Below are 20000 nucleotides of genomic sequence, written 5' to 3'. Positions count from 1 at the left end.
ATTTTGTGCTTCGGTTAACTACACTATTCACGAGTGCGTGTGATGAAGAAAGCACTGCAGTACACGTAAATGCACTTTTCACGAGATCTTGTGAGGAAGAAAGCACTCGATTACTGATTACGCCGAAGCGCTCGCTTCCGTGATTAGTCCAAAGCACTCTCTTGAAATATTAGCTTTCATTTTATTGTTCGGTTCACTACACTTTTCACGAGATCGTCTTGCCCTTGAACAATTTTCATTCCTCGACTACGGGATTACGGACCGCGATGGCAGTTCATTATAGCGATATTTCAAAAGTGTAAGCGCTCGTTTCAGTGATTAGGCCTAAGCACTATTATAAAATTTTAGCTTTCATTTTACTGTTCGAAGAAAGCAGTCGTTTACTGATTATACACCTAAGCGCTCCTTTCAGTGATTAGGCCTAAGAACTCTCTGCTTTGTGCTTTACCTTGTTGGCGATTGTGGCAAAATTGTCATTTTCGCCATATTTGCCAAATTCGCCAACATTTTCTCTTTTTTGCCATTTTTGGTTGTTGCGTGCATTTCTGGACATATCTCCGATGGCTTCGGTGGTTCAGTGACATTGCAAGCGCACACCGAGCCGGACGTTCGGTGAACAAGCTCTTGTTGGGGTAGTAATAATTTTTGGGTTTGTTAAACATCCTTCAATGTTGTTTTCACTTACTTATTTTCATAAATAAATAACATATCAGTTAGAGCGATTTTCAATTGAGTGTCGTAAAACCAAAACCAATTAAATTAAAAACCAATTACTCAGCCAATCACAAGGAGAAGTAAAACCAAAACCAATTGTAAACAACTACCCAATGAAATAACAAAGGGGACTAATGTCACGCATGCGCATCATCAATGGTAAATTCAATTTTATTTGCATTGTGATTGGTTGAAAACCTTCGAGACAGTCTTAGAACGCGGGAAGAAAAGATGTCGACGCTGTCGCTAGTTGTAGTTTTTATTGCATTCACTTTCAATGCTATCTATGCACTTGTGGTACAAATACCGAAAGAAGATGGACAAAAGCTAGAAAGACCTCGGCAATCCTTCTACTTGGGAAAGTCCTTTATCTCGGATGAAACGAAACATGCTTAGATCGGCTGTTTTAGAATGCTGCGTTGTGCTCAGACTAGTCAAAGGATTGCGCGATGTTGGAAAATTTTTGCCTTATTTGCAACGCGTATGGTGATGATTGAATGTGCAAATTACAATATTGAATTATGTTACGTATTAAAGTAACTGGAACCGGCAATAAAATTTTCCGCTGTGGTTTTTTCACGTGGATACCCGCGCTTGAAGTGAATGCAAAACAAATTTGCCAGGTTGACGGGATTTGCTTATGGCGCGTCAGTGGTAAATGAGCTGGTAATCCGTTCAAAGGATGTCACAGCTTAAAATTTATCAATGAATGGAGTTAAGGTAAGTAACAGAAAAACATGACAGAAGAATTTCGTTTGTTCTCTCTTTGAAGCGAATACATTCTATCCGGACGAAAGAGTCATTTTGCAAAATGTCAATCGATTTATAGCTTTTTCTGTTTAAACCGAACTCGGTCATTAAGAGTACAGGACTTTTGTCTCCGACGTTCGTCCACGAAAAGCCGTCAACAGGTGATATTTTGAGAGCCAAAGATAAGGTTTGACTAGAGATTTTCCCGGTAAAAGTGGCACAGCGAATACTGAACCCCGACGTTTCGACTTCTTCGTTTACCAAAGGGCTTTTCTTTGTCGACAAAACAGTGCTTGTTTTTTCCACCATCAAGTGTTATTTTCTCTGGACTAAGACATCAAAAGTCTCTGTATTGTTAATGTGTGATTTTCATACCTTCTGGACATTTTTTTGTCTTTTCTCCTCTTGAAATGTGAACTACAACCGTGTATATTTGACGCGCAACGGAAATTTTCTTACCCCAAATCAGACAATAGCGTCAGTGTTCACGTTACTTTCGGTCAAATCTCAGCAAATATGTCTTCGTCCAGCGATCGCCATTAGTATGGAAAGCACATATTTGTGAAGAATCGAACTGCTTTGAAAGTTTTCCTTCAAAAGTGGCAGGGCGCACGAAAATGCCCTGTGAAAGTAAACCTAATTTCCATCGAAACTTGGCACTTTGTGGTGCGTTGATTCAACTCTGGGTCATATTATTCAGATGCAATGCATTCTTAAATGCAATGTACTGCAAATAAGACTCTTGCTTGTATTGCAATAAATATTAGTCCCAGCCATTAAAAATTATACTTAATTACATAAAAAATGTTTCGTTAGTGTAGTAATATTTACAAATACAAATGCCTGCTTACCACAACTTTGCACTGCACTTTTCGATTTGATAAATTTCTTACTTTAAATTTGAGGGAAACTGTAGTAATTGAAATTTTAAAGATATTTACAAACTGTATAGTAACATTTACATGACAAGTAATTATTGTAAAGTATAATAATTTTGTTCATGATGATTTACATGATAAGTAATTATACATTATATTTGTAAATAATGTATATTTTAAAAATTTCACTCCCTTGTGTGGCTGCCTTGCATGGGTGTGTGTGTCACTATTTGCACCTTTCTGCTTTTGGAATCCCATTTAATAAATAATACAAATATAACAATTCTTTAAACTGTACAGTGAATTATTTTACCTTTGTCTGCACATTCAAGTTTTATGAGACATGTGACTGTGTGCAAGGAATGGCAGCAAAAATAAACAAAAACCAGGTCAATTAAATTTTTTGGCACACAAAACAGCCATAATATTCAGGTATACCTTCTCTTCAATTTCTTCTGCAAGTTTTTTGCAGTTACTATAAGTTGCCATACACCAAGAATGAAGTAAAAAATAAAATTAATGAACACAAAATGGTGTGTGATGTTCCACCATCCTAAATCAATGCATATTAATTACTTAACACTGTTGGAATCAATATTAAATTTTATTGGGACATATTAGTTATTAAATACTGGCTCAATTACTGATACGGTAATATTATTGATGTACTATATTTAATAAAATCCCGTTCACCCCTAAACTGGCCAAAACCGGCCATACTTAGTATTTTACTCATCAATAGGGAACCCCCAGGGGTCAATGGGTTAATTAATAGACTAAAAACATTTAAGATCAATGGCTGCACATTTTGTTCATTTTCATCCTGATTTAGATCAATTTACTTTATTCTCTGCAGTGAGATAGTAACTTACCACAAAAGTGAGCAATGAATATGAATGAGCATGAACTGCCCACATCAAAATTAATTAGTAGTTAATATTGTGTCAGAGTTCTATCACAAAGTCTGCTTTGCCTTTAATTGCCCTTTTAATTTTAAACATTGCACAGAACACAAGACCTGCTTTATGTATTTCCAGACATCCCAATTTTAATTGTACATTTATTGTGGGTGTAATTTTACATCTACAAATGGTCAAGTGAAATTTTTACCTCCCCAAAGAGAACTCATTCAGAAAATTTCATTTCAGTACAACCTACAAGTCTTATGGCAGTGACCACATCATTTGTCACTATTGTATAGATTTCCTAAGAAGATCAAAATCACTTTTGAATAACTCGCTGGTAGCATAAATGATGAAAACAATGAATAATTACTATGGCTAGACTTCATGGAGTTACCATAGATCAAGGACAGAATTATCCAATAAAGTAATAAACTGGAACTTCATTATTGACTCATTTTAGCATATATTATCAAGCATGCCTTCATGATCAGTTGATGTATCTAAGAATAATGTTTTGGTTCCGTTAAATGAAATTTCTTGAAATTTTTAAGGTAGTGTATCTTGAGAGTGTTTGCACATGAGATAAATGCAGTGAACCAGGTTGGCCTCAGACACATACACAAAATAGCGGCTGGTATTAAATTTCTGTCGACGTATCTGTTGAGATAAGATGTTCTTTCAAAGGACTGAGGACATCTCATAACTCTGAACGATCAATGAAAGAAAGTGAATGAAGTGACATACTTCCTTCCAGCGCTGCATTCAAGTTGGATAAATCGAAGCCTGCGAGCTCGAGGCATATATTTCGCAACCACGTTAGACAGTACTCCCTTCCGAACAAAGGAATCCGGCCTTTGCTCGGGTCTTTTCGCACTTTGAGCATTTTTGTTCACTTAAATGGAGAAATAAAGCTAAAAAGTATAAAAGCTGAATCGAAGCAACTTCAGAGGCGTTGCTTCCCAATTCCCCGAGCAGACTAAAAGGGCTGCTTACAAAAAGCGTAACGAAAGAAAAATTCCCGCCGACTAAAATGCCCCTTGCAGAATCTTTCCCTGTCACGTAAACTATAAATGACCACCTTCAACTGGCAGAAGCTATATAGAACGATCGAAGAAGCACAGGTTGAAATCACCGCTTCGAAAGCCATCTTTGTTTTATATCACAGCGCGCGGTTGGAACACTGGATACTACAATTTTCAACAGCCAATCAGACAAAAGTCTCCTTTGTTCAATGAAATACAACATTGTATCACTCTATGGCGTCATGAAAAAACTAACCAATCAACAGGGATCAAATATCCACCACTGAATTCGCGAACTTTCAATCGCCGCCATTTCTTTATGACTGTGAATCGTCGGCCGGGCTTTTGAGATTTTGAGAGCTGTATTTAGATGAAAATGGCATTGGAATAAATGCTTTGGAACGGAAAGATGTTGTGGTGGGTATCATTATTTACGGGAGTGGTATTTGGGAACGTAGATACATGTTTTTCCCCACTTCGTGCCGTAAACGCAAGACTTCGCGTTGGCCTCCTTCAGGAATATTGCTGGCCAGCTTCATTGTTCGGTAGCTTACCAGCTCGTCTTCGTCTTCTTTTGGAAGAACTACTTGGGCGGTGTGATGTAAGTTAGGCTAATATTTCGTACTTCGTTTAATATTTTGCCTTATGCTTTGAAAAGTCTCCATTGAAATTCTCTGCTTTACGGGTCACAACTCAGGGGGATGAGTTTGTATTCTTTGATGAAATTGCTTTTGTAAAACCAAATTATTCTCAGAGCCATTCGCGGTTGCCGATAGTCTAACAGACAACCGGAGAAAGTACCCATAGTCTGGTTCTTTTTTAAAGGAAAAAATATACATGTATTCAAACGCTGTGTAGCTTTCTGCTGACGGCTAGTGGCGAACGGCGTCCTTTTGGCGGGAAAATCGTGTGACCGCTCCGTAGCTAGGGCGAAACAATTTTTTTTCTGTTTGGGTCACGATTTTGTCTTTGTTGTCTAGTATGCCTGGCCCACATTTTTGTAATTTTTGTAAAAACCATGGGGTCTCAACAAGGGTTACACACGCTCATAGAGCGAGTTGCCCTTGGAAGGACTGTGTCTGCCTGAATTGTACCAGAACGCGGCACAGAAATTCCTATCACCGCAATTTGAGGAATATAGAGACATCCACAGTCACCAGCACCACAACAACACCGGTCGCTGCGGTCGCCGGAACTCTCGGAACTGTTTCCGCTGCTAATGTTCTCGCAGTAGCAAATTCTGGACAAAAAGCGAGTGCCACTTCGGTTGCGGCTGCCAGAGCCGGTAAGTAAACTGTTACTCTACTAGATATTTCATTAGAATTATCGTAAAGATTGACGAACGGAAATGAATTTTTTTTCCTTTTACTATGTTAATGATAATAGATGAAAGAAAAAGGGATAACCGTTCACCTGTGGACGGCTAGCAAAATGGTTTCTACCTCTTTCTCGATACAGTACGGTGATGCAAACATCTTCATTTTCGGTAGGTTTGCAACAAAGCTTACCTCAGCCGTGCGACCCTCCTTGGTCTGTTTCTTTAAGATCAAAAATTATGTATTTGAAGGTTGTCAACTTGTGTAGCTGCGGCTACCAGAGATGGTCAGTAAACTTGAATTATCGGTAAAATGGGTGAAGGGAAATGCACTTTTCCTTTTACTACGTTAAGTTGATAAATGAAAAAGGGATGTAGACCTGTGGAGAGCAAGCAAAGTGTTTTTACCTTTTTAGCAGTAATGCAAATATCTTCTTCATGAAGAAAGGTTAAAGCTTAATTATTATTTTTTTGCCATTGAGATATGGATTGTACTAAATTCGTTGGTGAGCCTTTTCCTCAATATTTTTTACACTGCGTTCAGTTTTGTTCGTTTTTACCCTACATGTAGCTAAAGCAAAGCGTTTGAAGGATGAAAACAAAAATGAGCAAATGAACAGATTTGTCAACAATTTCATGGCAAATCTCTCAGAAGAGGAGAAAAAGCTGCCATTCCTAACCAACCATGCAAGGGCTTTGAGGGCCTATTCAGAAGGCAGTATGCAGAGGGTAAGTAAATAAAAGGAAAAAAAGTAAATATAAATGTATTGGTTGCTACCTTCTATAATGCATATTTACCCCATGAATAAGTGCTGTCTTGTTTTTCCATGTCTAATAAGTGTTCAAAAGTGGTGTTTTTTCTATTTTTGGATGATCAAATCCATAGCATGGTGCTGAAGAACGAAACGTAGTATTAATACAATTAAAAACCATCTGATTGTGGCCCTTTTAGATGGATAATACCCGCAATTTAAATAATTGATATTTCTTGTTGTTTACTATAAATGACATTTTTATGCACCTATCCTTGTTCCCCCAATCCCCATAACTTTTGTGAAGGTCCATCCCGAAACCAACTTTAATTTCCATTTCGCCTGGATTGTATAACAACCTTCACAGTAGGTAGTAATAGAATTGTGATTTACTAGTGCTCTTGATGTGAGTAAAATGTCATTATCCTCCTGGAGGATGTCAAAATTGTTTTGGAGGAAAACATTGTTAAAGTGTGTTCTGAAAATCAACGGATGCGTTAATTTATATAAACCTTTATTTTAAATCGTGCAGACAGAGAACCATGGGCAGGTAACAGAAAGACAGCCGTCAGCAGTCATGGCCCTCACGCAACTGGAGGCAGCCTTTCCTCACATTCCCTTTACAACTTTGGAGCAGTTGTTCAGGGAATGTGGGGAAAATGTAAACACTGTGCTTGACCATCTGACGACCAATGAAGCAAGCGGCCAGGCTCAATTACAACAACCCATGTGTACTATGACAGTGGATGATTGTGAAAACCTCCGCCGACTTTCAGCTTTATTTCCACAGTTTTCCAACATGCTGGATGATTGTTTTTCCTCGTTTTCCTTTGATTTTGGTAAAACTGTTGATTTTTTGGTTAGTCTAACTTCATCCTCAACTGGCTCGTCATCATCACCACTATCTTTATCATCACCATCATCACTTGTGTTAAGTTTTTCTGGTGCAGAAGACTCCCTTCCCTCCTCTTCTGCACTTCCAGACCCCCTGTCAAGCTTCTTAAGTTTTCCTGAAGGGCACACAAGTGGCAGAAGGCCATTCAGGTGCCCTCACTGTGGGTACACTTGTGAGGCACAGGATTTCCATTTTTGCCCACATTGTGGGCACCCTCTGGATGGTAGGCCCCGCCTTTGAGCTGTGCAACATTTCTTCTCAACGTGAAAGGAGTTTTTCGTCACTTTTCCACCTTTCCTTTGGCAATACATTTGTGAAAAAATACACCCTCTTCTCTTCACGTTTTGGACATAAGCAGATTCGAACTGCTAGTCCATTGACTGCTTATTAAAGCTCAGCAATTATTTGCATCATTAAAACAATGAGCAAGCGTAGTTATATGAGAGTATGGGTACTTACTTCATGAATTATAGCACAGTCAAGAGTGTGGCTTACTGCTGTTTAGTTTTATTGTGGTAGGTTGTATGAAAAATATGAAATCCTGAACCAGACCCAGACAAGTTAATTAACATTGGAGATGTTTTGAGTGTGTCACTGATTATAATTGTCCTGGCAAGACTTTTCATTTCCGTATGTTAATTCATTCATTCATTTTTATTGTCGCTTTTTGTTGGTCTGGTTCAAAACTTTTCTTTGAGAATTTACATTTGAAAATTTGAGCTAGAATTTAAGCTCGAGTCTATATGTGCATCAGCATAAAAAAATTTCTTTTTACAATAGTGTTTCTGGGGACTTTAACACCAAACATGTATACATACGGATGTCTCATGGTTACAGTGCCATAAGATCATTCTGAACAATGACAATCTAAATAGCTTACAAAATGTTAAACAGCTCAGTTACATTCAGTAGTTCTTTCGGGGTAGTCCACACTGACTGTTGACTGGGTGGGCAGTGTTTTGTTCATCACCCTTTTAAAGTGAAATTTCTAGCCCTTGACCCTGAAAGAAAAATGTACTCAGGGGTATGGGCCCTGGGAGAGCATCAATTTCTTTTCCTTTACACTAAAAAGGATTAATTTGTGAACTTTTTATTGTTCATGATTGTTGATTTCAAGAAAACTTAACTATTGCTGAGTTCTTGGAAACTTCAAATATAGTGCTGGGGAGCTCAATTGGGTTTTGGAGGGCTGTAGCATTTGAAGCAATCATACTTCATACTGTGTCTGTCAGGCTCCATGGATAACGCTATCCACTGGATAAATCACTATCCATTGGATAGTGGAATTGGTTTCGCTATAACTTACCCACTGGATAGTTATTTATCCGGTGGATAGCACTATCCATCATTTGAACAACTGGGGCCAGGTGACTACCGGTATATACTGGTGAGTGTTTTGTCATGGAAGGATAACTGACATTTCCAAACTAAAGTTGTAAGGATGGAACAGAAGGTAGTGAAGATCATTTTAAAAAAAGATTGTAGGCTTGTGTGGGTAAGCCGATGTGCTGTGTAAGCTACTTGTGAAATTTTATATTTTTTCCTATTTTTTCACGTTTTTCCTATTTTGTTGTGGTCAAATTTCCAATTTTTCTATTTTCTTGAGCTGATGTGCTGCTTGACACCCTGAAAAAAGCTATTATATCATGATGTGCCATGCTAGATTGTTACCCTCTTGAAAGAGAACATGAATTAGGATGAAGCTGCCCGAGAAAACATCGCATTACCCTGTTAACTTTCTGCTTTTCATCCATTTTTCTCATGTGTGTCCGTGAAATACAAGTAGGATTTTGAAAACAACACAAAATTTTGGTAAGGTCTACTGCATTTGTGAAAATACAACCAAAATTACCTGATATTAAAAATCATGGAAATTAATTTTATCACATAAGCCACAGTCTGCACACCTCCATTGTCAGATGCTGTGGAAGTATTAGCACAAAAGGACAAGTGGGGCAGTACACTTAAGCTTATATAAAACCTGAAGCCCTGAATGGTCATTTTATAAATAAATGGCTGAAATCGTACAACAAAGCAAAGAAAAAGAAGATAATAAATGAGTGCTAATACAGTGGCTACAGATTTATATTTGGAACACACTTACCTTTACTAGCTGGCTTTCATTGGCATTGGTTGTCACAACCTTTGTCTCTTTTAATGGGTGAGTTATTAAACCTGATCTTGCAAAGCTTTCTGTCAATATGGATGGCACACAGTGGCAATGTGCTTGACAATCTTTTGTACCAGTCTTTTTCAACCAAAGACTCCCTCACCTCCCCAAAGTGGGAATGTAACGCTTTACAACAAGGAGACACATCTTATCTACCACCCCCATGCAAACGTGCTTACATGCTCCTATTATTCCCCTATCTCCATCGGGTGATTGCAAAGAAACAGTCGACAACTTTTTTGGAGGACATTTAAATTTAATGTTTTGGTATTATGTAATGAAATGTTGCAAACATTATTTAACATTGCAAGTAGAGAGACTCTCAAGTTGCATCTTGGTAAACTAAAATCCACAAGTTCTCAAGTCTGAAGCATTCCAGCAAAAAATTGCATTAAATATTTTCAGTTCTCATTCTTCAAACTCATTACATGTTGGTGGTTCTTTGAGAGCAACTACAATGTCAATTTTATCACATATATCCTTAACATAAAAGGGTTGGCAAATAGTAAAATCCAAATTATGTATGTAAGTCTGAGACCTTAAGCACAAAAGGTTGTTACTCAAAGGTAGGAAGGGGCATACAAAAACAAGTCTTGATGACCCATTGTAAACCAAAATTCTCTAAAAATCATTTAAATTATATACAGAAATTCTGAGATCCATGTTTTCCCTGCTACTGTTTGCCACCCCTTTTCAGCACATATACATTATTCTGAAAGGGATCAATTATTATTGATCCTTTTTAGAATACAATGTACTGTCAACTTTTTGTACCCCAGCCTCTCCATCCACAAAAACAAAAATGTACCTTCCTCAATATAAAAAAAAAAGAAAAAAAAAAGGAATCATGAAGTAACCAAACAAACAAAATTACAAAAAAAAAATTGATTTTTTACATCAGTTCATATTGTGTAATGACAGTTGCAGTTTTATGATTGTCATGTCAGTAGCATTTAGTTCTAATGACATTATCAGGAAGGGATCTTTCAACCTTAAAATTTGCTTTTTACTGTACTACCAATCCAATTCACCTCTGTGTTGAAGCAACAAGTTCATCCACACATTTTTAAGCTCAAAGTTTCAATCGAGAAAATAATTATATGAAATCCTGTGTCATAAAAGACGAAAGGTTAGTTGACTTTTTTGTAGACCCAAAACATTTTGAAGTCATTTGTTTAAGTAAGGAAATACCAGTAGCATTGAAAATGTGAAAACACTGCTCTATTTCTACTTTAAGACTCACTGCACCATTTTGGAAACAAGCTTTCCAAAACTGCTCTTCAAACCAGAGGAGTTGAAAACTTTGGCATAGCACTGGCTTCACAATGCTCAGGGATGCAGAGGTGGTAGTCTGCAATCTGGCAAAAAATTATTTGAATGCCTCATTACCAATAAGGGGAGATGGATGAAGGAAACCTACTTAGGGGACAGGCACAGATAGGTCGCACAAGAGAACAAACCTTAGATTTTCTTTTCAAATTTTACCAATTCAACATCTTTTCAAGAAATTATGGTCTAAACTCAAAACTAAACCATTTCAAGAAGACATTTGGCCACCTACCCTCACCCCTCCCCCACCACACACACACTAACACACCCCTTTTGATAAGTCCTATTTTGCATCCTGTACTGTAAGCTAGACTATTCCAATTTATATAATAACCCAAGTTATTCACGGATTTTGATGGGTTTCGACAAAACACTGACCCCCGGTCAACTGACCCCCTTACTGACCCCCCTACTGACCCACTATAAAATCAATGGGAAAATGAATACTGCTTACTTAAGCCTCAAAAACCCTTTTTAAACAGCATTGTTCAACAGTATTTAAGTCTAAGCACCCATTTTAAAAAGGTTAGCTTACATGAAGTAATCGGCCATCACAACAATAATCGAAAACTAACCTTTTTAAAATGGGTGCTTAGACTTAAATACTGTTGAACAATGCCGTTTAAAAAGGGTTGTTGAGGCTTAAGTAAGCAGTATTCATTTTCCCATTGATTTTATAGTGGGTCAGTAGGGGGGTCAGTAAGGGGGTCAGTTGACCGGGGGTCAGTGTTTTGTCGAAACCCGATTTTGATTGGTTCTTGCCTACGATCTATTAGAGGACAGACGCACGATTGACGTCACCATCAGCTTTTATGCAAATAAAGTTTAATTCTTTATTATATAAAACAAATAGATTCCATGTTGCCGTGCGTCTGTTCAGTAATAGATCACAGAAGACGTCAAAATGTGGTAAGAACATCAGTGACACACTCGGCTATCGCCTCTTGTGCCACTTTTTTGTTCTTACCACATTTTGACGTCATCTGTGATCTATTACTGAACAGACGCACGGCAACATGGAATCTATTTGTTAAATAGAATGCAAAGGGTTCGTAATAACTACTAACTCATAACTTGCCAACACTTGCGGTAAAATTTCTGGACGCTGCGGACATGAACTTGCAAAAATGCATTTACAATGGCAAATGACATGTTGGCACTGAGTAGCTCAGGCCATCTCCTAACATACACTTTGACACTACCGAATACAAGTTCGATTGGGTTGAAGTCATAAGAATACGGTGGTAGTTTAACAAGGGTAATGTTCTTAGGTGCTAAAATGTTTATTAGGTCTCTTTCATTGTGAATCGAAGCATTGTCCATTACCAGGAATGAATCGCGTGGAATTAAAGGAACAAAATATTGTGTCATACCGTAGTTAAACTGAAGTCTGTTGAAGCTTCCGTGGATAGGGTATGCTCCAATGATTCCGCTGTCGTAGCCGATCACACTTAATACTGACATTTTCACGCGTTCGTCTCCTCTGTTCGTGACTACGGGAACATTGCTATTTGTGTGGCACCGTCCAGTGGTTCGTACGCCATTAACGAGTTGAATAGCAGTCTCGTCAACAAAATAAAGCTTTCTTGGGTCAACAGTTCTTCTCCATTCCACAAAAGCCGTTCGTCGAGCTCTGTTCTGAGGTGTAAACCTTTCCAATGGTACCTTTGCTGCCTTGTGTCTCGTTAAATCTAAACTGATAAGAGTTCTGCAAATTGTAGGAATAGATGGAATTTCAGCTACAGGTAAGTTTAGGTCGTCTCGAAGGGCTTTCTGGATTTCAGTGAGATACATAAATGGGTCGTGTGTAACAAGTGCTTCCAGGTAGGCCACTTTCCATGGCGGCATAATCGTGTGCGGTGAACCTCTTCCTCCCGGGTCAAAAAGGCCAGTCGTCAAAAACTTGTTGACGATGTTTCGCGCAGTGTCGTAAGTACACATGTTCTCCGCTGCAGCAGCACCACAACTGCCAGTTCGAAGATAGGATGCGGCAATTTGGTATCGCTTCTGCAAGGGAAAAGCTGCTCCTTTTTTGTAAACGCCACCATGCTTGTTAATTCTCCACGCCATGTCCGTCAACACAACATTCCGCCGACCGTGTAACAAAACCAAACCAAAACAAAACTTTCGGAAGGCACATCAAATCATAGGTCTAACAGAACATTCGTCAAACAAAATACACAACGGATGAACGGAAAAAAAAAAAAAAAAGAAACGAAAACGTAATGCTATCGTTACACGCCAATTTCTTCCCCGCTTTCGTGATGTCGAGCAATATCTTTATTGGTTTTTCTTCCTAACTTGATTGGCTGACAAATCAAACCTCATCAGTGATTGGTAGAAAATTTTCGCACACCCAATAGGAACGCACAGAAAAACCAAACCAAAACCAAAGTAATTATCTAATTACTTTCGACACTCAATTGAAAACCGCTCTATTCCGAATTAATCACAATTTCAATTAGAAAAACAAATGGAAGTTTTCATTCAGGGAAAGGCTCTCGTTCACGCAGATTATCTTTGTCTTCTACACTGATTTGACTGAACAGCTAATAATTTATTGCGTGAAAAGTGTAGTTGTCCGAACCGCAAAATGAAAGCTAAACTTTTGCGAGAGTGCTTACTGGGGCCTAATAACTGAAAGGAGCGCTTAGGCTTAATCAGTAAACGAGTGCTTTCTTCTTCACATAATCTCGTGAAAAGTGTAGTTAACCGATCCGCAAAGTAAAAGCTAAAGAGCGATACCAGGTTTAGTCAAGTTTTCATGTCCATAATTCGTTTGGGAAAACGGCAGAACGTTTTAGCTCACTCAAGGTGCTTGGATACGGTCGAGGTATAACGCGGTTACATGGTATTCATGGGGATTTGTTTTTGCTTCATGATGAGTGCTTAATATTTAAACTAGTGAATGGTAATCAGTGAAATCAACCAAGTCTAGTGTGCAGTTTAGACGTTCTGGAACTCACCTAGAGAATCTGGCTATTCTAAAACTCTAGACATTCTAGACATTCTAAAGCCCACAGAGGGTAACATATAACAATTGAGAATTCTAGAACTTAAAACTCTAGAACTCGGAACTCTAGAACTGCGAATTTGACTGACTTAGAACTCTAGAACTGGAGCCCTAGTACTTTAATCAGAACTTTAGAAGTTTGCACATACGACCATTTTACTAGAGCGGTTCTAGAATGATATATATAGAACTTTCTATAGAGCTCTTCAAACTAGAGCAGTTCTAGAATGCTATAGAACTTTCTAATGTCATAACCTTGACCATTCTATATTTCACATATAATCAATATAGAGCTCTTCTGACTAGAACAGTTCCAGAATTCTATAGAAGTTTCTAATGTCTTATGGAATTAATCACAATTTCAATTAGAAAAACAAATGCCGAAAGTTTTCATCCAGGGAAAGGTTCTCGTTCACGCAGATTATCTTCGTCTTCGTCACTGAAATCAGTGGATTTGACTGAAAAGCTAATAATTTATTGTTGTCGGAGATTGGATGACAAGAATTTCTGTCGCAATCGGAAATTCAATGACCTGGATTTGTGAAAATCTTGTTCAGCTTCATGCTTTAAAGAACGAGGTATAGTGTGGAGTGCAATGTTTCGTGATGTTGACTTTCGCCTCATGTCTTAAAGAACGACTAATGTTACATGTGTAGCGCGCTTGTATCGCCTCATGGCTTTAAGAACGACGTTTATTTCACGTGTAGCGTATGCTTGTTTCGCGTCATGGCTAAGAGATATTTTGTGTCACGCGCGAACTGACTTCCGAGAGTCCGATTGACTCTTGCCAGGAAGAGCTGTCTCCATCGGATCCGATCGAGTCTGTTTGCCAACTTTTTCAACCCCCCTCCCTCCTGTTAACCCTCATTTCCGGTACCGGAAGTGCATAAATAATAAAATATCATATCATATCATATCATATCACCACTGATCAAGCGCCATGCACCTATTTCCGGTTCCGGTCGCGATCGGACTCAATCCGCCTGCGAGTGAAGTCAACCCGACTCAGGTCGAGTGTATTGGACATGTATGTAGGGCGTTGGGTTTGCATGCGGCTGCTCCGGGTTCAAATCCTGTTCTAACCTCTGGCTTGGATTTGTTTCCGGTTGTCCCGGATTAACTCTACCACGCTTTGTAAATAGCGAACTAGTTGCCTCCCGCCAGTTGGGGTTCTTAATAATGTTTCTGTTAAGCTTGAATTGTTTCTTTCACCTTGTTAACAGTGGAGTGCCTGGAAACTAGCTTGATAGCTAAGTGTATTTCCACTATAAAGAAAGCATTTACATTTTTTTCCATCTACAGTATTGTGAAAAAGTAATGAGAACGTAATTCGACGAAATGCGCGAATTTCGGGGCTTTTCGACGAAAAATAGCGAATTTTTGTCCAGCGCGAAAGTTCGCAGAAAATTCGCCGAATTTTCGCAATGTCTATTGTTGTAGTTGACGCGAATTTTCGAGCGAAAATTCGCTTTGACCGACAATTCGTTCCGAAATTTCGAGCGAAAATTCGCTTTGACCGATAATTCGTTCCGAAATTTCGAGCGAAAATTCTCATTCACTGATAATTTGTTCCGATATTCCGAGCGAAAATTCGCTCTTCCCGAATTTTCCTTCGAATTTTCGAGCGAACATTTGTTGTTTTGGTATAGTTTCTGTGGGTGTTACCAGCGAGCACAACACTAGAATGTATGGGATAGAAAGCAACATCTCACCCTATTAAGTGCTTTTCTTTCAAACTTACCATGCAAATGTCCAGACAAAATAGACCTCATGTTTGTTTTACAGTCTCAAGGTTTCCAAACTAAAAGTTTCTTTCTTAAGGCGCCGTTACACTATGAAATATTTCTCGATGCTATTCTATCACTGCCGTTCCAAATTGCTCGAAATTGCTCACCTGAATCCTTTCCCATTCCTTTGGCAGAGGTTTTTTCGTGAACAATGATTTCAAGCAGTCCTTCTAAAGCGACAAAGTTTACAGTGTCCCCAATTCAGTGCTGCAACGCTGGGTTTCCGTTTCCCTGCGAAATTACGCTTTTGGTTTTTCGCGCTGGTCTCGAAAATGCGGCGAATTTTCTCCCATTGTTTTTAGAGCGAATTTTCGCGCTGGTCTCGAAAATGCGGCGAATTTTCGCGCTGGGCTCGAAAATGCGGCGAATTTTCTCTCTTTGTTTTAGCGAAATTACGCTAGAAACATCGCGAAACGACGCTCGAATTTTCGAGCGAAATTTCGTCGAAAGTTCGCAGGGACAAAGAACGAAATTCGCGCATTTCGCTCTCATTACTTTTTCACAATACTGTACATTTACATAAGTTTGAGACTGATCTTTGCGCGTGTCATGCATCCGGGTTCCAAAACCTACATGTATCAAATGGTGAAATACTTCTTTACTTTTCAACACAAGATATCATTTCTTCAGACAAAAAAGTTGTAACAGATCAAGTATCCACTCCAAAAAACACACAATATATAATATTCTCCCTATCGTTAACTGTAATTGTAATATTAATGGGGACTAACACACATCGCTTGAATGAAAATTAATACAAAAGCAACAGCAAGAATTGTATTGCCACTGTCAAAGAGAAATATATTAACAATTAGAAACTAGACAGAAAAAAGAACTCTTTAAGACATAGCTGACTGAAAAGAGAATGGACTAAATTAGGAAATTGATCAGCTAAAATTAACTATAATTTAGAGATGTATTCGAAAAAATAGTACAAGTGCTGAAAATTAACACAGACATCCCACATCAGAGAGCAAAGCAAGTCCGTGGATCTGTATCAAAATGGCAGAAATAGCTAAGACTTTAACAATAACAATTATTGAAACAGTGGGTGACAAATTAGTCCTTAATTTAACCGGAAAATTTCAACGTTAATTCAAAATGTCACATGCGAAATTACAATGTTGCCATGGCAACTCATCCTACAATGCCAGAAGTGGCGTCTTACCGTAATTTGTCACCAATGATATTTATAGCTGATCAAATGGTATACTCGTCAAGTCAAGTCAAGTCAAGTCAAGTCAAGTCACTGTTGAGTTTGTTATTCAACCGTTACTTCCAGGTTGTTGAAATTTTTTTGGGAACAGAAAAGGGTCATTATTGGTAAAAACAACAAATACTTCTCACAGACTTGATCATTAATTTTCGCAAAATCCGATCATTCACCGGTTTATTGCTGCTTTCTGAGAACTTATTGCTTGCCCCACGATGTTTAGAAAAGGACTACAGTACAAAAAGGACGGAAGCATTTTCAGCTCTGTGTTTGGGGCGGGAATCGTAGGGTTTCGGTGGGCCAGTGCTCCCTCTAACACTTATACTTATCTGCCAAAGTGTTTACAATAGAAAGGTTATTTATTGAAGGGTAAGCTGAAATTTATAAGAAAATAATTGGCAAATTTTGTATTGTTCAATTGAGATATTTGTCTTCTCCACACTAACGCCGTCCAGGAATGCTAATGAATTTCAAACAGTGTGATGAAAATGTTAATGAATGGTTTATACACTTTAATGTCTGTCTATTGTCTATTGCTTTTTAAGATGTTGTTAATGACTTCAATGTTAGCGCAAATGAAATAATATTTTTCTCTTTTCTATGCCGAATGACGCATAAGAATGCCTAAAAATGTTATTGAATGTTAGCAAAAATTCAAAAATCGTTATTGAATCTGACTTACGTGCAAGTGTTCGTGTTTTTGCGCTCATGAATGTATCTTCACGCTACTGGTTGTCATTTCACGCACATACATGCGTTTTTTCTCGTAATGAACAGCAAAAGGTGTATTTAAACTGTTTTTTTATTAAAAAGCAGTCAAATTGGTCTTAACAACAAGGAGTAGATGTAATTTTCCACCCTCTGTGGCCAGCAGCGATTATACATAGACATATGCGCCAGGATCTAATGCGCTTTTGAAACCAGTGAGCATGACGAATCGAAATATGTTGCATGTACTGTCGTTCATGGCCATTTTAGTAGTTTTTATGACATCTTCGGGATCTCTCTCTCTCTCTTTCTCTCTCTCTCTCTCTCTCTCTCTCTCTCTCTCTCTCTCTCTCTCTCTCTCCCCCTCCCCACTGATTTTATCAGTCATAAGAGCCTTTTTCCTTCTAGAAGCTAACATTATTCCCTTCACATTGACATTTTTTTCGTTCGAGGGCAGACATCAGTCCTTCAAAATACCAGTTGTTGTAAAAGCACCCTAAGTTTCCGCTCCTTAACACCAACCTGCGTCTCCAGAAGTCTCCATTATAATAGACTCCCACTCATTCAGTTTGTCCTTAATTCTGTCGTCACCATCTTTCCACTGCTTCAGAAGTTCTTTGAAATGTTCCTCATCCCATGGATCCATTTCTTGTTTCTCAAGTTCACAAATGGCATCTTCATATTTAGCTCCACCCAATCTTACCAGTGTGTTCTGGATCTGTTCTCTGTATTTACAGAACGTTGCATCACTAACAGAGGCCTCTTCGGCATGGGCTGATAGTGCATTCACACAATACTTCAAACGTACAATGTCAGACTCACAGCTGGTGTCAAGTGAATGAGGAGGTAGATCCCAGCCAGATGATGGAGGACTCAGGTTACAGATTGTCCTCAGAAGCACAATCAACAGAGAAGGGTCAAAGCCTGTGGATGATACTGAAGAGGGTTTAACTGAATACAGTTTACTCCACTGCCCTGAATTGAGGATTCCCTCTCTTCGAAGAGATTGGATCTTAGAGTGGACTGGCTCACGTTTCAAGTCACTGCTAAGATTTTGTGGAGGCATTATTCTGTCAAACACATCCCTCAACACTTGTGAGCCCAGCCTGACCAGAAGGCAGCATAGCAGTGTGTACTTAGTTTTTCCATCAACAGAACCTAAAACAAGTGTCAGAAAAGATCTCTGAGGCATTATTCTGGTTATGTGAAGGGTCCCCACCATGACAACTCCTATTTAAGGTGAGTTTGCTTAATTCTTCAGGATTATCTACAAATAACATTTGTTACTTTCATTTGAAAATTTAACCTCTTATGGGATCACATCACCACTGACGGCCTGTGCTCCGATCCCAGACAACAAGACAACTCAGTAATAGAGTAGTTTTCCACCCACAATTTATGGATTTAAATCGTGTTCAAGCTGAACTGTTTCGGGGTTTACTTTTGTTACTGCTCGAGTCATTTTCATAACTGCGATGTGCTTCTGCTGCTTAAATACGTGTTTTTCGTATTTAGTCCAATCATTTTTGTATGATCAACAGGTTTAAAAGCAAGGGTGACAGAACACAAACATTTAACAAAAAATAGTGACATCAACAGAGAGCCCTCAATTTTACTACTAGTGGCCTACACAGGAAGAGCTGTGGTTTACTAACTTACATGTTGATTGGAGACCAATAAACCAATGCCTACAACTTCCTGCACTCCCTACAACTGACCTATCAATAACAGCAGCAACAGGCAAACAACATACTGACAGATTTATTTTAATAAAAATAACTGACTGACCTATTTTTCTAACAATACGCAATACAGACATTCGACTAAAATGCATCAAAATGCACCAATCACTGTTTTACAGTCTTCACAGCCAATGACACCAAGGTTTAACTGACAGTCACCCAATAACACCCATGACTTAATTGGCAATCAATAGCTGCATCAACGACTAGAGAGAATTATCTCTCAAAAATTCATGGTTACCCCAATTTTCTTTTTGGATACCAAGAGTACTAACTAAGATCTACTTTCTCCGGGTAGATTTAAACCGCGCAAAATTATCACTGTATTAGTAAGCATCGCCAATAGGAAACCCGACTATCTCGAGATGCGCAGAACATATGCGCAATAACAATAGTAGGCACTGTCCTTAAGATGCCCATTTTTACCTGACAGAAGCTACTCCAGAAACTGCATCACTTTTAACATGCAATAAATAAAGCTCCCATTCAAACAAGAATTATCTGCACCTGACCAGTAACTCTTTGAGAGATAAACTTTCAAAAGATGTAAGAATTTCTTTGGACAAATATACCAGTATACTCGGTATGACAGTTACAGTTACAGTATATATGATGATATAAAATTAAGCTTCAATTTGAGAAAGAACGCCATACATCGCTTTGCATTTTAAGACGGTATCCAACAGATGTTCGAGTAACAAGTGGACAAAAACCTAGTACCATCATTATAAACATCGTACTGCAAACTTCTGTGCGACTGTTTTAAATATCTTCTCAAAAAAATCATTTCTAGCAGCACCAAACGTC

The 20000-nt window shown here is 38.5% G+C and overlaps 3 protein-coding genes across 4 annotated transcripts in view; 1 reads left to right on the top strand and 2 right to left on the bottom strand.

Moving 5' to 3' along the window:
* LOC138032068 (NLR family CARD domain-containing protein 3-like) overlaps positions 1-20000 on the bottom strand; it is a 113091-nt gene that overhangs the window by 75689 nt on the left and 17402 nt on the right. For both annotated transcript variants that reach the window (XM_068879658.1, XM_068879663.1), the window contains one exon: positions 17974-18609. In XM_068879658.1, coding sequence (XP_068735759.1) covers positions 17974-18609 — 636 coding nt within the window. The remainder of the gene's footprint in view (positions 1-17973; positions 18610-20000) is intronic.
* On the top strand, positions 4725-7951 carry LOC138038196 (uncharacterized). Its single transcript, XM_068884019.1, has 3 exons — positions 4725-5554; positions 6156-6313; positions 6869-7951. The coding sequence occupies exons 1-3, from the start codon at positions 5251-5253 to the stop codon at positions 7469-7471; spliced, it is 1065 nt and encodes a 354-aa protein (XP_068740120.1). The 5' UTR covers positions 4725-5250; the 3' UTR covers positions 7472-7951.
* Positions 9637-13071, bottom strand: LOC138032082 (uncharacterized). Its single transcript, XM_068879672.1, has 2 exons — positions 11472-13071; positions 9637-11103 (listed from the first exon to the last, which is right to left on the bottom strand). The coding sequence occupies exon 1, from the start codon at positions 12798-12800 to the stop codon at positions 11793-11795; it is 1008 nt and encodes a 335-aa protein (XP_068735773.1). The 5' UTR covers positions 12801-13071; the 3' UTR covers positions 9637-11103; positions 11472-11792.

The sequence above is a fragment of the Montipora capricornis genome, chromosome 2, assembly GCF_036669925.1.
Source record: "Montipora capricornis isolate CH-2021 chromosome 2, ASM3666992v2, whole genome shotgun sequence".
In the NCBI taxonomy this organism is placed as follows: Eukaryota; Metazoa; Cnidaria; class Anthozoa; order Scleractinia; family Acroporidae; genus Montipora; species Montipora capricornis.
Note: the sequence above shows the minus strand (reverse complement) of the source record. Positions and strands in the feature narration are given on the sequence as shown.

Excerpts from the sequence above, each read along its gene's own strand:
- LOC138038196 (XM_068884019.1), top strand. The coding sequence starts at position 5,251 with ATGCCTGGCCCACATTTTTGTAATTTTTGTAAAAACCATGGGGTCTCA. Across the intron at positions 5,555-6,155 it reads GGTTGCGGCTGCCAGAGCCG|CTAAAGCAAAGCGTTTGAAG; the intron begins GTAAGTAAACTG and ends CCCTACATGTAG. Across the intron at positions 6,314-6,868 it reads CAGAAGGCAGTATGCAGAGG|ACAGAGAACCATGGGCAGGT; the intron begins GTAAGTAAATAA and ends TAAATCGTGCAG.
- LOC138032082 (XM_068879672.1), bottom strand. The coding sequence starts at position 12,800 with ATGGCGTGGAGAATTAACAAGCATGGTGGCGTTTACAAAAAAGGAGCA.